Source organism: Heteronotia binoei, chromosome 2, assembly GCF_032191835.1.
Source record: "Heteronotia binoei isolate CCM8104 ecotype False Entrance Well chromosome 2, APGP_CSIRO_Hbin_v1, whole genome shotgun sequence".
In the NCBI taxonomy this organism is placed as follows: Eukaryota; Metazoa; Chordata; class Lepidosauria; order Squamata; family Gekkonidae; genus Heteronotia; species Heteronotia binoei.
Genome location: NC_083224.1, coordinates 194,778,335 through 194,792,664, shown reverse-complemented (window position 1 = coordinate 194,792,664; position 14,330 = coordinate 194,778,335). Strand labels below are relative to the sequence as shown.

General features: G+C 48.7%; 1 protein-coding gene across 1 annotated transcript in view; it reads left to right on the top strand.

Annotated features, from left to right (window-relative positions):
* ATP8B3 (ATPase phospholipid transporting 8B3) overlaps positions 1–14,330 on the top strand; it is an 89,602-nt gene that overhangs the window by 16,669 nt on the left and 58,603 nt on the right. Inside the window, exons 5-6 of the mRNA XM_060233492.1 lie at positions 2,696–2,757; positions 11,683–11,755. Of these exons, the coding sequence (XP_060089475.1) occupies positions 2,696–2,757; positions 11,683–11,755 (135 nt within the window). The remainder of the gene's footprint in view (positions 1–2,695; positions 2,758–11,682; positions 11,756–14,330) is intronic.

The following is a 14,330-nucleotide window of genomic DNA, read 5'->3' as shown; positions in this document are numbered from 1 at the left end:
GCCCCATTGGTGGACATTCTGGTGCTTTTTGGGCATTGCATGAGGGAATTTTGGACTGGATAGTCCACTGGCCTGATCCAACATGGCTCCTCTTATGTTTATGTTCTTTCTTTCCATGTCTTTCTTTCCATGTCTTCCTTTTCTTTTCTTTTCTTTTCTTTTCTTTTCTTTTCTTTTCTTTTCTTTTCCATGCCATTCCATTCTTTCCGTTTCTTTCTTTCTTTCCCTTTCTCTTTCTTTCTTTCCTTCTATTTTTGCTGGATGAAATTTTTCTATTCATCATACTGTTGTTGCAGACACAGGAGCTCTGCCAATGAAAAGTTGGCACCCCCAGTTGTGGCCTTCTATGAGATTTCTGTGTCAGTGAGTAAGAGTAAAAGGGGTGGGGCAGAAATAGATTATTGGAGATTGCTGCAGTATATCTCAGCAGCACTGGAAGAGATGGTACTATGAACTTGGCACCATTTTACTGGTCCTGCTTTTAACAGCTGCCTGACACCAAAATTAAACTCCTCCTGCAGATATTAAAAAGGATGAAAGTAGTTCACTGGCTAAGTATCTGCACAACAGGTTGCTTTTAAAGGCATGGGAAACACAGCCATTAAAAAGCTGGAAGCCCCTCATAAATATCCTTTTTGGGATAACTGCAGAAAAGCTTGTATGAACATATAACTTGAAATTAATTCATTAATTGCAGTACAATTCTCTGCTACCTTTCACAGCAATTTCCCAGTGTTTCAACCAAAGAAAAGTAAGAATATAGCTGTTGAAAGATTTTCTTGAAATCAAGCAAGCTTGGTTGTAGCTTGAGGCAAGGTTCCAGTAGTAGCAGCTGAAGGAAGGGCCTACTAAATGTGTCAGCATATTTTGAGGTAGAGCAGCTGCCAGAGCCCAGTGTGGGTGGAACACAGTGCTGGCATTCCTGATGGCAATGGCAACAGCACTCCCAACTGCATAGACTGGCCAGTGCTGTTGAGGAAGGGATGTGTAGGTGGTGCAGGCAATTGAACATGGGCATTAGGAGTGCTTGCAAGCTGTAGAAGAATACACAGATAGGTGCATGCAGGTGTGGAGGTGAAAAGAGAGGACCGCCCACTTTCCACTCCCATTTTGGCTCAGAATGAGTTTCAGAGAGATTTTCTGAAAATGTATTTACTTCCGAAGATGAGACAGGTTTGGGGGAGTGCCCTGGAAGTGACATCACAGGAAAAGGTGGAGTTTTGGTTCAGTGTGCCCCGGAAGTGACATCACTTGGCCCTTGACACCACAGGAAATGGCATAATTCCTGTCTCCTGGCTCCACCCCCAAAGTCTCTTGGCTTCACCCCCAAATTTTAGTGGGCAACGAAGGAGAAGTGTAAAAATAACCAGACCGTGGGAAAGAAAAATTTGGGAAACCCTGCTCTACCTCAAGCAACAGCCCCCCCAGAGCCCCAGATACCTGTGGATCAATTCTCCATTATACCCTATGGGAATAAGTCTCCATAGGGAATAATGGAGCGCCCAGCAGACATTTCCCTCCCCTCCCACCGCTTTCTGATGACCCTAAAGTGGGGGGAGGTCCTCCAAACCGGGGGATCCCCTGCCCCCACCTGGGGATTGGCAACCCTAACTCCCTGTGTTAATACTGTGACTTGGTGAGATTAAAATTGTGAGCAGTGTCTCCAGTGAATGAAGGCCACCGAATGAAGCTATTGCTTTGAAACATGCAAATGGATCGCCTAGGGTGCGTATCGACACGCCTCATTGGAGTTTATCTGCCATGCTTTGTTGGAGCCTATAAATCTTTTGGATAGAGTCCATGGAACTGTTCAAAATGCACTGTTTCAGTGAATATAGACTGAGCCTGTTTATTACGCTCAGGGCTTTTTGGGGTAGAAAAAGCCCAGCAGGAATTCATTTGCATAATAGGCCACACCCCCTGACACCAAGCCAGCCAGAACTGCGTTTCTGCGCGAAAAAAGCCCTGATTATGCTTAGGGTTGGCAAGTCCAATTAAAGAAATGTCCGGGGACTTTGGAGGGTGCAGCCAGGAGACTTTGGGGGTGGAGCCAGGAGACATTGGGGGTGGAGCCAGGAACAAGGTTGTGACAAGCAGAATTGAACTCCAAAGGAAGTTCTGGCCATCACATTTAAAGGGACTGACACCTTTTAACTATCTTTCCTCTATTGGAAATAATGCAGGATAGGGGCACCTTCTTTTGGGGCTCATAGAACTGGACCCCCTGAAGAGTCTCAGAGCGGCTCACAATCTCCTTTCCCTTCCTCCCCCACAACAGACACCCTGTGAGGTGGGTGGGGCTGGAGAGGGCTCTCACAGCAGCTGCCCTTTCAAGGACAACCTCTGCCAGAGCTATGGCTGACCCAAGGCAATGCTAGCAGGTACAAGCGGAGAGTGGGGAATCAAACCCGGCTATCCCAGATAAGAGTCCGCACACTGAACCACTACACCAAACTGGCTCTCCAGAAAACAGAAGACTGTTTTCTGCCAATAATATTGATATAAACTGTTTGTTTCAAATATAGAGTAGCAAGCTAAGATTTGGATCAACAGTTGTTACTTTTATACAGTTTTTCCTTTTGTTACACTATCACTTTTCGGTATAGCCATCTCTTTCTGCATAACAAAACAGCAAAAGCTGTAAGGGCGCAAACATCAAAAGGCAGGAATTCATTTTTTTTCTTTTGCTTCTCAGGTACGGCACCAGAGTGATGGGGAAATCAACAGCCGGCCCTGTGAGATTTTGACCGAGGGAAGGTAAGGAAGGGCTGAGCCGAAATATAGTGAGAGATGCGCAGCCATTATATTCCCCTTCGCCACCCCCGGGGAAAAGTATAGCTATGAAACCTTCCTTCCCAGCACTTATGCAGAGCAAGACAGGTTGCCTCATTCTGAATTGGCTTCAAGACATCATCCTGCATTGGCTTCAGGACTTCATCCTGCAGCCGGATCTGATTGGCCCAGCTGTTGCCATGCTCTCACTTCTTACACTGTGTGATCCCTGATTGGCTGGGATCACATCAGGTTTTTTTTTTTTTTTGCAACGATGGCACTGAAGCAGCTGTGACTATGGGCGTTTCGCACTTACCTTAAGCCGGAGCGACGTCCCTCTTCACCGCGCAGCGTCTGCACGGTTTTCGCACTAATTGCTCCGGAGCACCTGGAAGAGCCGCAAAGTCCCGCGGCTTTTGCGTCGCAAATGTAAACTGGGTTTTGGTGGTTTACATTTGCGATGCAAAAGCCGCGGGACTTTGCGGCTCTTCCAGGTGCTCCGGAGCAATTAGTGCGAAAACCGTGCAGACGCTGCGCGGTGAAGAGGGACGTCGCTCCTGCTTAAGGTAAGTGCGAAAACGCTCTATATATTTCCCCCCAGAAATCTTTGCAAAAGGGCAGGATGTTTCTGAACTTTGGCAGAGACCGCAGAAGAACATACAAAGAACTCTGATGGATGAATAACGGAATGGAATAATGTCTTCCATTAGGAAACAGTCTTCCATTAGGGGTTACCCTTTGTCAGATTCACAGAGACATTTTGAATCTGACACAGGGGTACCCCCTAATTCAGAGACTGTTGATCTCTGGGGCTCCAGCTGCAACTGTCTATGCAACAATTGTGAAAGCTGGAGGGTGTCTAAGCATAACTTTGAAGGGAATCCTGGGCATTCCATTATTGCATTCCAGTGAATCCCAGTGTTCACTGTTTCCCACAGTAGACAACCAGATGACCCTGAAATCCCACAAGCAGTGCATAGAGGACCTAACTCTGGCACCTGGTTTTGGTGGGTTTTTTTGGCCACTGTGTGACACAGAGTGTTGGACTGGATGGGCAAGGCCAGCTCGCCCACTAGGCAAACTAGGTGGTTGCCTAGGCGCCGGGAATTGGGCTCTCCCCCTCCCGGTGCCCAAGACAAATGCTTAAATTTGCTGCTCCATCCCCGCCGCCGCCAGCCCCCCGTCCCTTCTGCCACACTCTGCTGAACGCCCCCATGTGATCAGAGGAGCATGCCGTGGCAAGGATTGGTCCTACTGGCTTTGTGGCAGCCATCGTCTGAGCGTTCTTTGAAGAGAGAGCTGGAGGAGGCTTCGCTCCCTCCTCACTTCTGGTTCCAGAAAGGAGTGGGGAGAAGCCTGGGGCGTCCTGGCAACAGTGATCCACGCAACGGTCACCTCGAGACTGGACTACTGTAATGCCCTCTACATGGGGCTGCCCCTGTGCCGAACCGGAAGTTGCAGCTAGTGCAGAACGTTGCGGCCCGGCTGTTATTAGGGCTTCCCAGGTGGGAGCACATTCAGCTGGGACTGTGGGAACTGCGCTGGCTGCCAATAGTATACCGGGTTCATTACAAGGTGCTGGTTATTACCTTTAAAGCCCTATATGGCCTAGGACCTATCTACCTTAGGGACGTCTCGCCCACATGTTCCCCAGAGAGTACTTAGATCTGGATCACAAAATCTGTTTGTAATCCCTGGGCCGAAGGAGGCCCCACTGAAATCGACCAGAGACAGGGCCTTTTCAATCACAGCCCCCTGCTGGCGGAACCAGTTACCAGATGAAATGAGGGCCTTGCGGAACCTTGGACAGTTCCGCAAGGACTGCAAGACTGTCCTCTTCTGGTTAGCATACAACTGACTGGTATTTAAGAACTTCGGAGAAAGCCCGTCACCATCAAATTAACACCAAATTACCGTAATAGACTGTTTCTGTTCCTTTGTCTTAACTGTCTTAATTGTTTTAACTATTGTAAATTATTGAATATGTATTTTAATATTTATTAATGTTATTGTTCTATGCTTTTATGTTGTAAGCCGCCCTGAGCCCGCCTCGGTGGGAGGGCGGGGGATATAAATCAAATAAATAAAAAATAAATGCACCCTAGGGCCGGCATTGTAGATGGGCCATTTGGCCTGATCCAACAAGGCTTCTCTAAAAAACTCCCCACTGTTGGAACAAGGAGGTCCATTGCCTTTGAATGTGGAGGTTCTGTTTAGAAAGAACTCAAAGTTGAACTTGTGGATCTTCTGACAAAAATATGTAATCTTTCATTGAAATCTGCCTCCGTTCCTGTGAACTGGAAGGTAGCAAATGTCACCCCCATCTTTAAAAAGGGTTCCAGAGGAGATCCGGGAAACTACAGGCCAGTCAGTCTGACTTCAATACCGGGAAAGTTGTCAGAAACCACTATCAAGGACAGAATGAGTACGCACATTGATGAACACGAGTTATTGAGGAAGACTCAGCATGGGTTCTGTAAGGGAAGATCTTGCTTCACCCACCTGTTACATTTCTTTGAAGGGGTGAACAAACATGTGGACAAAGGAGACCCGATAGATGTTGTTTACCTTGACTTCCAGAAAACTTTTGCTAAAGTTCCTCATCAAAGGCTCTTTAGTAAGCTTGAGAGTCATGGAGTAAAAGGACAGGTCCTCTTGTGGATCAAAAACTGGCTAATTAATAGGAAGCAGAGAGTGAGTATAAATGGGCAGTCTTCACAGTGGAGGACGGTAAGCAGTGGAGTGCTGCAGGGCTCGGTACTGGGTCTCATGCTCTTTAACTTGTTCATAAATGATTTGGAGTTGAGAGTAAGCAGTGAAGTGGCCAAGTTTGCGGAGGACACTAAATTGTTCAGGGTGGTGAGAACCAGAGAGGATTGTGAGGCACTCCAAAGGGATCTGTTGAGGCTGGGTGAGTGGGCATCAACGTGGCAGATGAGGTTCAATGTGGCCAAATGCAAAGTAATGCACATTGGGGCCAAGAATCCCAGCTACAAATACAAGTTGATGGGGTGTGAACTGGCAGAGACTGACCAAGAGAGAGATCTTGGGGTCGTGGTAGATAACTCACTGAAAATGTCAAAACAGTGTGTGATTGCAATAAAAAAGGCCAACGCCATGCTGGGAATTATTAGGAAGGGAATTGAAAACAAATCAGCTAGTATCATAATGCCCCTGTATAAATAAATGGTGCGGTCTCATTTGGAATACTGTGTGCAATTCTGGTCACCGCACCTCAAAAAGGATATTATAATGTTGGAAAAAGTGCAGAAAAGGGCAACTAGAATGATTAAAGGTTTGGAACACTTTCTCTATGAAGAAAGGTTAAAACGCTTGGGGCTCTTTAGCTTGGAGAAACGTCGACTGCAGGGTGACATGATAGAGGTTTACAAGATTATGCATGTGAACTCGTGGGCATTCAATGAAATTGCTGATCAGTCGGGTTAGAACGGATAAAAGGAGGTACTTCTTCACCCAAAGGGTGATTAACATGTGGAATTCACTGCCACAGGAGGTGGTGGCGGCTGCAAGCATAGACAGTTTCAAGAGGGGGTTAGATAAAAATATGGCGCAGAGGTCCATCAGTGGCTATTAGCCACAGTGTGTGTGTGTGTGTGTGTGTTTTTGGCCACTGTGTGACACAGAGTGTTGGACTGGATGGGCCATTGACCTGATCCAACATGGCTTCTCTTACGTTCTTATGTAACACAGAGTGTTGGACTGGATGGGCCATTGACCTGATCCAACATGGCTTCTCTTATGTTCTTATGTGACACAGAGGGTTGGACTGGATGGGCCATTGGCCTGATCCAACATGGCTGCTCTTATGTTCTTATGTGACACAGAGGGTTGGACTGGATGGGCCATTGGCCTGATCCAACATGGCTCCTCTTATGTTCTTATGTGACACAGAGTGTTGGACTGGATGGGCCATTGGCCTGATCCAACATGGCTTCTCTTATGTTCTTATGTGACACAGAGTGTTGGACTGGAGGGGCCATTGACCTGATCCAACAGGGCTTCTCTTATGTTCTTATGTTTAGCCCTTGCCCAGACCTAGATGGCCCAGGCTAGTCTGATCCCTTCAGATCTTGGAAGCTAAGAAATGCCGTCCCTGGTTAGTACTTGGTTGGGAGACCACCAAGGAAGCCCAGGGTCGCAGTGCTGAGGCAGGCAATGGGAAATCACCTCTGTTCGTCTATTGCCTTGAAAACCTCTTGAGGGATTTCCATAAGTCACCTGCAGTTTGGTGGTGCTTTAGACACAGACTGATTTCGCACGAAGAGCATTGTAAGCTCTAGGAGGACTGGCTGCATCAGGGGTGCGTGGCCTAATATGCAAAGGAGTTCCTGCTACAAAAAAAGCGCCCCTTTTCCCTTTTTCTCCGGGGCAAGCTTAGCGATTTTTGTACAAGCTGCTCCGCACCGTCATTTTTTGCTATGCCCCGATTTTTTTTCCGGTTTACGTTGCCGCATGTCAAATTGGGGGGGGGGGGGTTGCCGTGACAAAAAATGGCGGCGCGGAGCAGCTTGTGTGAAATTGCTTGTTTGCTCCAGAGAAAAAGGGAAGCCTACCACGGAGGAAGGTTAGTAAGCTTCTGTCACGGTGCCTTGACCAGTTCCGCAGGGCCTGCAAGACCACCCTTTTCAGGATGGCCTTTGCTGGCTGAGAGACCGCTGTTGGGTGGCTTTCGCTATTATCATTTATAAATGGAATTAGCACCTGGAAACTCGTATAATACTCGATTAATTGGCATGTTTTAAAGCTAATGTGTTTTTAAACTCTGTATAATTTTTATGAAATGTTGCTAGCCGCCCTGAGCCTGCCTCGGCGGGGAGGGCAGGATACAAATAAAATTTTATTATTATTATTATTATTATTATTATTATTATTATTATTATTATTATTATTATTTTGTAGCACCCCTGATGCAGCCAGTTGTCCTAGACCTCAGAGTGCTCTTCTTACAGGGCCTACTGTAAGTTCCAGGAGGATTGGCTGCAATTAGGAGGGCGTGGCCTAATATGCAAAGGAGTTCCTGCTACAAAAAAAAAAGACTTGGCTTCTGTGGCCAATAGCTGTTAATGGACTTCTCCTCCATGAATTTCTCTAATCATTTAAAATCCTCTTGTCACCACATTCTGGGGCTACGAGTTCGGCATATTGTTTTGCTGTTGTTCAAAGCAGGACTTCTTGTTGTCTGTCCTGAATCTACAGTACTATTAACGGCAGGAAACGATTCACAGCATTCCCATCCAGGGAGTGAGCAATGGCTCACCTCTTGCATATTCAGGACCTGTAGTCATCGCTCTGCTCTCCTTGTTGACTCTGCCAGCTGCATCGGTCAAAAAGAGATTAATGTCTGTCCAAAACAGACCAATCATAGGCCTGACCCAGTTATCCCAGTCAAACCCGATCTCGTCAGAACTTGGGAGCTAACTAGGGCTGACTCTGTCGAATACTTGGACGCGTGACCTCCAGGGGTGGAATTCTAGCAGGAGCTCCTTTGCATATTAGACCACACCCCCTGATGGAGCCAGTCCTCCCAGAGCATAAAAAAAAGAGCCTTGTCAGCTCTTGGAGGATCGGCTACATCAGGGGGTGTGACCTAATATGCAAAGGAGCTCCTGCTAGAATTCTACCCCTTGTGACCTCATTGGAATACCAGCAGTCGGGGGGGGCAGGAGCAGGCTTTATTCAGCCACCTCTCTGAATATCCCGCATGTCCCCAGGAAGGGTCAGTCACCAGAGGTCGCCATGACTTCCAGGTGTGTGTCCACGTGCATGCACACACACGCACACACACACACACACAAAGATAAATGACAGATTTTATACTCAGTCTGAGGCATTACCTTGTTCTGGTTGGCGCATCCAAGCCGAATCTCGTCAGATCTTGGAAGCTAAGCAGGGCACTTGGATGGGACGCAGGGGTGGAATTCGAGCAGGAGCTCCTTTGCATATTAGGCCACACCCCCTTGATGTAGCCAATCCTCCAGGAGCTTACAAAAAAGAGCTAGAATTCCATCTGTGCAGACAAGCATGCCATCAAATTAGTTTCTATAGCAAATTTTGAAATTGTTGCTTTTGTTAAGTCATGAGAGCCTGGAACAAAACAGTACAAAAGCAATGGAGGGACGGTATATGCAATTGTAACAGCAGTTGTAACCGATGCTAGGCAATAATGAATAAAGATTCATTTCCACGCTGAGGTTCTTTTAGCCCATGAAGTCCAGACGAAGACCCCAGATGTTTTTTTATTTCCCCGTTTCGATTTTTAGAAAAAACTTCAACACTGGCGTAAGATAAAAAACAGAACAGAACATACAATAACACATATTCTCATCAGGGATGGAATTCTAGCAGGAGTTTCTTAGCATATTAGGCCACCCCCCCCCCCCCCGATGTAGCCAATCCTCCAAGAGCTTACAAAAAAGAGCCTTGTAAGCTCTTGTAGGATTGGCTACATCAGGGGTGTGTGGCCTAATAGGCAAAGGAGGTCCTGCTAGAATCCCTTACAGGGCTCTTCTCACAGGGCCTACTGGAAGCTCCAGGAGGATTGGCTACATCAGGGGGTGTGGCCTAATATGCAAAGGAGGTCCTGCTAGAATCCCTTACAGGGCTCTTCTCACAGGGCCTACTGGAAGCTCCAGGAGGAGTGGCTACATCAGGGGTGTGTGGCCTAATAGGCAAAGGAGGTCCTGCTAGAATTCCTTACAGGGCTCTTCTCACAGGGCCTACTGGAAGCTCCAGGAGGATTGGCTACATCAGGGGGTGTGGCCTAATATGCAAAGGAGGTCCTGCTAGAATCCCTTACAGGGCTCTTCTCACAGGGCCTACTGTAAGCTCCAGGAGGACTGGCTACATCAGGGAGGAGTGGCCTAATAGGCAAAGGAGGTCCTGCTAGAATTCCTTACAGGGCTCTTCGTACAGGGCCTACTGTAAGCTCCAGGAGGAGTGGCTACATCAAGGGTGTGTGGCCTAAAAGGCAAAGGAGGTCCTGCTAGAATTCCTTACAGGGCTCTTCTCACAGGGCCTGCTGGAAGCTCCAGGAGGAGTGGCTACATCAGGGGTGTGTGGCCTAATAGGCAAAGGAGCTCCTGCTAGAATTCCACCCCCTGGATGGGAGACCGCCAAGGAAGTCCAGGGTTGCTACGCAGAGGCAGGCGATGCCTAATCACTTCTCCCCTCTCCTGGATGGTCCTTGCTTGTTGTCTCGTGCCTTGAAAATGCTACAGGGTCATCATACGTCAGTTGTGGCTTGATGGTGCTTTGCACCGTCACAGAGCTATAACCACTACCAAATAGAGTGTCCCTTGCCCCTGTGCTTACCAGGAATAGGATGGCTTGGGGTGGGGTCAGGGAGAACCATAAAAGATGCATTAAGTCCACCTTCTGGTGCTATGTCTTAAGAACCTAAGAGAAGCCATGTTGGATCGGGCCAATGGCCCATCCAGTCCAACACTCTGTGTCACATAAGAACATAAGAGAAGCCATGTTGGATCAAGCCAACGGCCCATCCAGTCCAACACTCTGTGTCACATAAGAACAGAAGAGAAGCCATGTTGAATCAGGCCAGTGGCCCATCCAGTCCAACCCTCTGTGTCACACAGTGGCCAAAAAACCAAGGTGCCATCAGGAGGTCCATCAGTGGGGCCAGTACACTAGAAGCCCTCCCACTGTTGCCCCCCAAAGCACCAAGAAGACAGAGTATCACTGCCCCCAGACAGAGAGTTCCATCAGTGGGGTTAGGACACTAGAAGCCCTCCCACTGTGCCCCCCCAAGCACCAAGAATACAGAGCATCACTGACCCAGACATAAGAGAAGCCATGTTGGATCAGGCCAATGGCCCATCCAGTCCAACACTCTGTGTCACACAGTAGCCAAAAAACCAGGCACCATTAGGAGGTCCATCAGTGGGGCCAGGACACTAGAAGCCCTCCACTGTCCCCCTTCCCCCCCAAAAAACAAGAATACGAATGGGGACATATACATCCATTAATTGCTACAGATTGCCTTCCCATAAGAACGTAAGAGAAGCCATGTTGGATCAGGCCAAAGGTCCATCAAGTCCAACACTCTGTGTTACACAGGGGTCAAAAAACCCCAGGTGCCATCAGGAGGTCCACCAGTGGGGCCAGGACACTAGAAGCCCTCCCACTGTGACACCCCCCCCCAAAGCACCAAGAATACAGAGCATCCCTGCCCCAGACAGAGAGTTCCAACAATACGCTGTGGCTCATAGCCACTGATGGACCTCTGCTCCAATCCCCTCTTGAAGCTGGCTATGCTTGTAGCTGCCACCACCTCCTGTGGCAGTGAATTCTTGTGGCACTGAGTTCTGCAAGATACTTATGTGTTGTGTGCCCCCTGAAGGTATTGGCAGTTGCCATCATGGGGTACCTCAGATTCCCTTTCTCCAGAGGTGGATGGAAGTTTGAAAATTTTATAAGGGGAATAAAAGCAGACAGAAGGATGGGGCAGTTTGGAGCCAGTTTGGTGCAGTGGTTAAGTGTGCAGAATCTTATCTGGGAGAACTGGGTTTGATTCCCCACTCTTCCACTTGCAGCTGCTGGAATGGCCTCGGGTCAGCCATAGCTCTCGTATGAGTTGTCCTTGAAAGGGCATCTTCTGGGAGAGCTCTCTCAGCCATACTTGCCTCACAGAGTGTCTGTTGCGGGGGAGGAAGTGAAAGGAGATTGTAGGCTGCTCTGAGACTCTGTCCTTGAAAGGGCAGCTTCTGGGAGAGCTCTCTCAGACACCTCACAGGGTGTCTGTTGTGGGGGAGGAAGGGAAAGAAAATTGTAGGCTGCTCTGAGACTCTGAGGGCGGGATATAAATCCAATATTTTCTTCTTCTCCTCTGCCCCCTTGAGAATATAAGGTTGTGTTTTGTCTTGTTCTTCACAGATTTCACAAGAAGAAATGGCGGGATATACATGTGGGCGACATTGTTTGCCTCCGCAAGGACAGCTTTGTGCCAGTAAGCGAGCTCTTCTCTTCACCTGCATTTAGCTTTGTAATGTATAATGTGCACAATAAGGGCTTTTTCTGTAGCAGGCACTCCTTTGCATATTAGGCCACCCCCCCCCCCCGATGTAGCCAATCCTCCAGAAGCTTACAGGGCTCTTCGTACAGGGTCTACTGTAAGCTCCAGAAGCGTTGGCTACATCAGGAGTGTGTGGCCCAATATGCAAAGGAGTTCCTGCTATTAAAAAAACCCTGTGTACATTATAATGGAATATTGTCATGGAAAAGGGACCTCGTGGATGTCAGAACTAGATGATGGTTCGTCTGGAAGGATTGCCCTGAAGTGGACTGGTGGTAGAACAATCCAGGTTTGTTGGTGATCCCCAGATTGATGAAGGCGATCCAGCAATATGGTAGGAAAAGGAAAGGATCCCCTGTGCAAGCACCAGTCGTTTCCGACTCTGGGGTGACGTTGCATCTCGATGTTTTCACGGCAGACTTTTTCTGGGGTGGTTTGCCATTGCCTTCCCCAGTCCTCTACACTTTCCCCCCAGCAAGCTGGGTGCTCATTTGACCGACCTCGGAAGGATGGAAGGCTGAGTTGATGTCAAAAACCCAGCTTCCGCGGGATCGAACTCTGGTCGTGAGCAAGGAGCTTGGACTGCAGTATTGCAGCTTTACCGCTCTGCGCCACAGGGTGTGGTACCACAATGTAGCAAGTGGTAGGTAAATGACTAGGGAAGGCAATGGCCAGCCACCCTGCAAAAAGTCTGCCAAGAAAATGTTACCCCAGAGTCGGAAGTGACTGGTGCTTGCACAGGGGACCTTTACTTTACTTTTAGGTGATGCCTAAGTGGGAGAATGCTAGGACTGCTCAGCTCCCAGGCTGGGGGTGGTTTTCCCTGCTCTGGGGGTTCCCAACACACCGGCCTGCTTTAGGCTGCTGGGTGGATCCTGCCCCAAAGTTGTGATGATGTCATTTGCAGTGATGTCATCGTGCCGGCCGCTATGCAAACTTCTGGGAAAACTCTATGCTTTTCCCGGATGCTCAAGCAATTTGGGAGGGAAAACTCTATGGTACCATAGAGTCCCCTCCCAAATTACTAGAGCATCCAGGAAAACCATAGAGCCTCTGGGAAGCTTCTGGGCTTTTAGGCGCTTCTGGGAAAACTCTATGGTTTTCCTAGACGCTCTGGCAATTTCAGAGGGAAAACTCTATGGTACCATAGAGTCCCCTCCCAAATTACTAGAGCATCCAGGAAAACCATAGAGCTTCTGGGAAGCTTCTGGGCTTCTAGGAGTTTCTAGGAGCTTCTGGGAAACCTCTGTGGTTTTCTCAGATGCTCTAGCAATTTGGAAGGGAAAACTCTATGGCACCATAGAGTCCCCCCTCCCAAATTGCTGGCGCAACCAGGAAAACCATATAGCTTCTGGGAAAACTCTATGGTTTTTCCAGATGCTCTAGCAATTTGAGAGGGAAAACTCTATGGTACCATAGAGTCCCTCATCCCAAATTGCTAGAGCATCCAGGAAGACCATAGAGTTTTCCTGGACGCTCCTGGAGTGGCAGGTGCGCAATGTCGCTGATGTGATGACGTCACTTCCGGGAGGCCGCGGGGGACTGGGCAACACTAGAGATCACCAAGGAACTTTATATAAGCTGACTAGGGTCCTGGAAAGGACCAGGTTGCCAACCTCCAGGTGTGACCTGGAGCTCCCCAAAATTATAGCTGATCTCAGACTACGGAGATCAGTTCCCCTGGAAAAAAATGGCAACTTTGGAGAGTGGATTCTATGGCATCATACCTGTAGAGGTCTCTCCCCTCACCAAATCCTGCTTTCTCCAGGTCCCTTCCCCCAAAAAATCTCCAGGATTTTCCCAAACTGGAGCTGGCAACACTACTTCTGGTAGCAACTCTTCTGTTTCTCCTTTGGTTTAGTTTGAGAGCCAGTATACTGTAGTGATTAAGTGTGCGGAGTCTTACCTGGGAGAACCGGGTTTGATTCCCCACTCCTCCACTTGCACCTGCCAGCATGACCTTGGGTCAGCCATAGCTCTGGCAGAGGTTGTCCTTGAAAGGGCAGCTGCTGTGAGAGCCCTCTCCAGCCCCGCCCACCTCACAGGGTGTCTGTTGTGGGGGAGGAAGGGAAAGGAGATTGTAGGCCGCTCAGAGACTCTGTCCTTTAAAGGGCAGCTTCTGGGAGAGCTCTCTCAGCCCCACCCACCTCACAGGGTGTCTGTTGTGGGGGAGGAAGGGAAAGGAGATTGTAGGCCGCTCTGAGACTCTGTCCTTTAAAGGGCAGCTTCTGGGAGAGCTCTCTCAGCCCCACCCACCTCACAGGGTGTCTGTTGTGGGGGAGGAAGGGAAAGGAGATTGTAGGCTGCTATGAAACTCTGTCCTTGAAAGGGCAGCTTCTGGGAGAGCTCTCTCAGCCCCACCCACCTCACATGGTGTCTGTTGTGGGGGAGGAAGGGAAAGGAGATTGAAGGCTGCTCTGAGACTCTGTCCTTGAAAAGGCAACTTCTGGGAGAGCACTCTCAGCCCCACCCACCTCACAGAGTCTCTGTTGTGGGAGAGGAAGGGAAA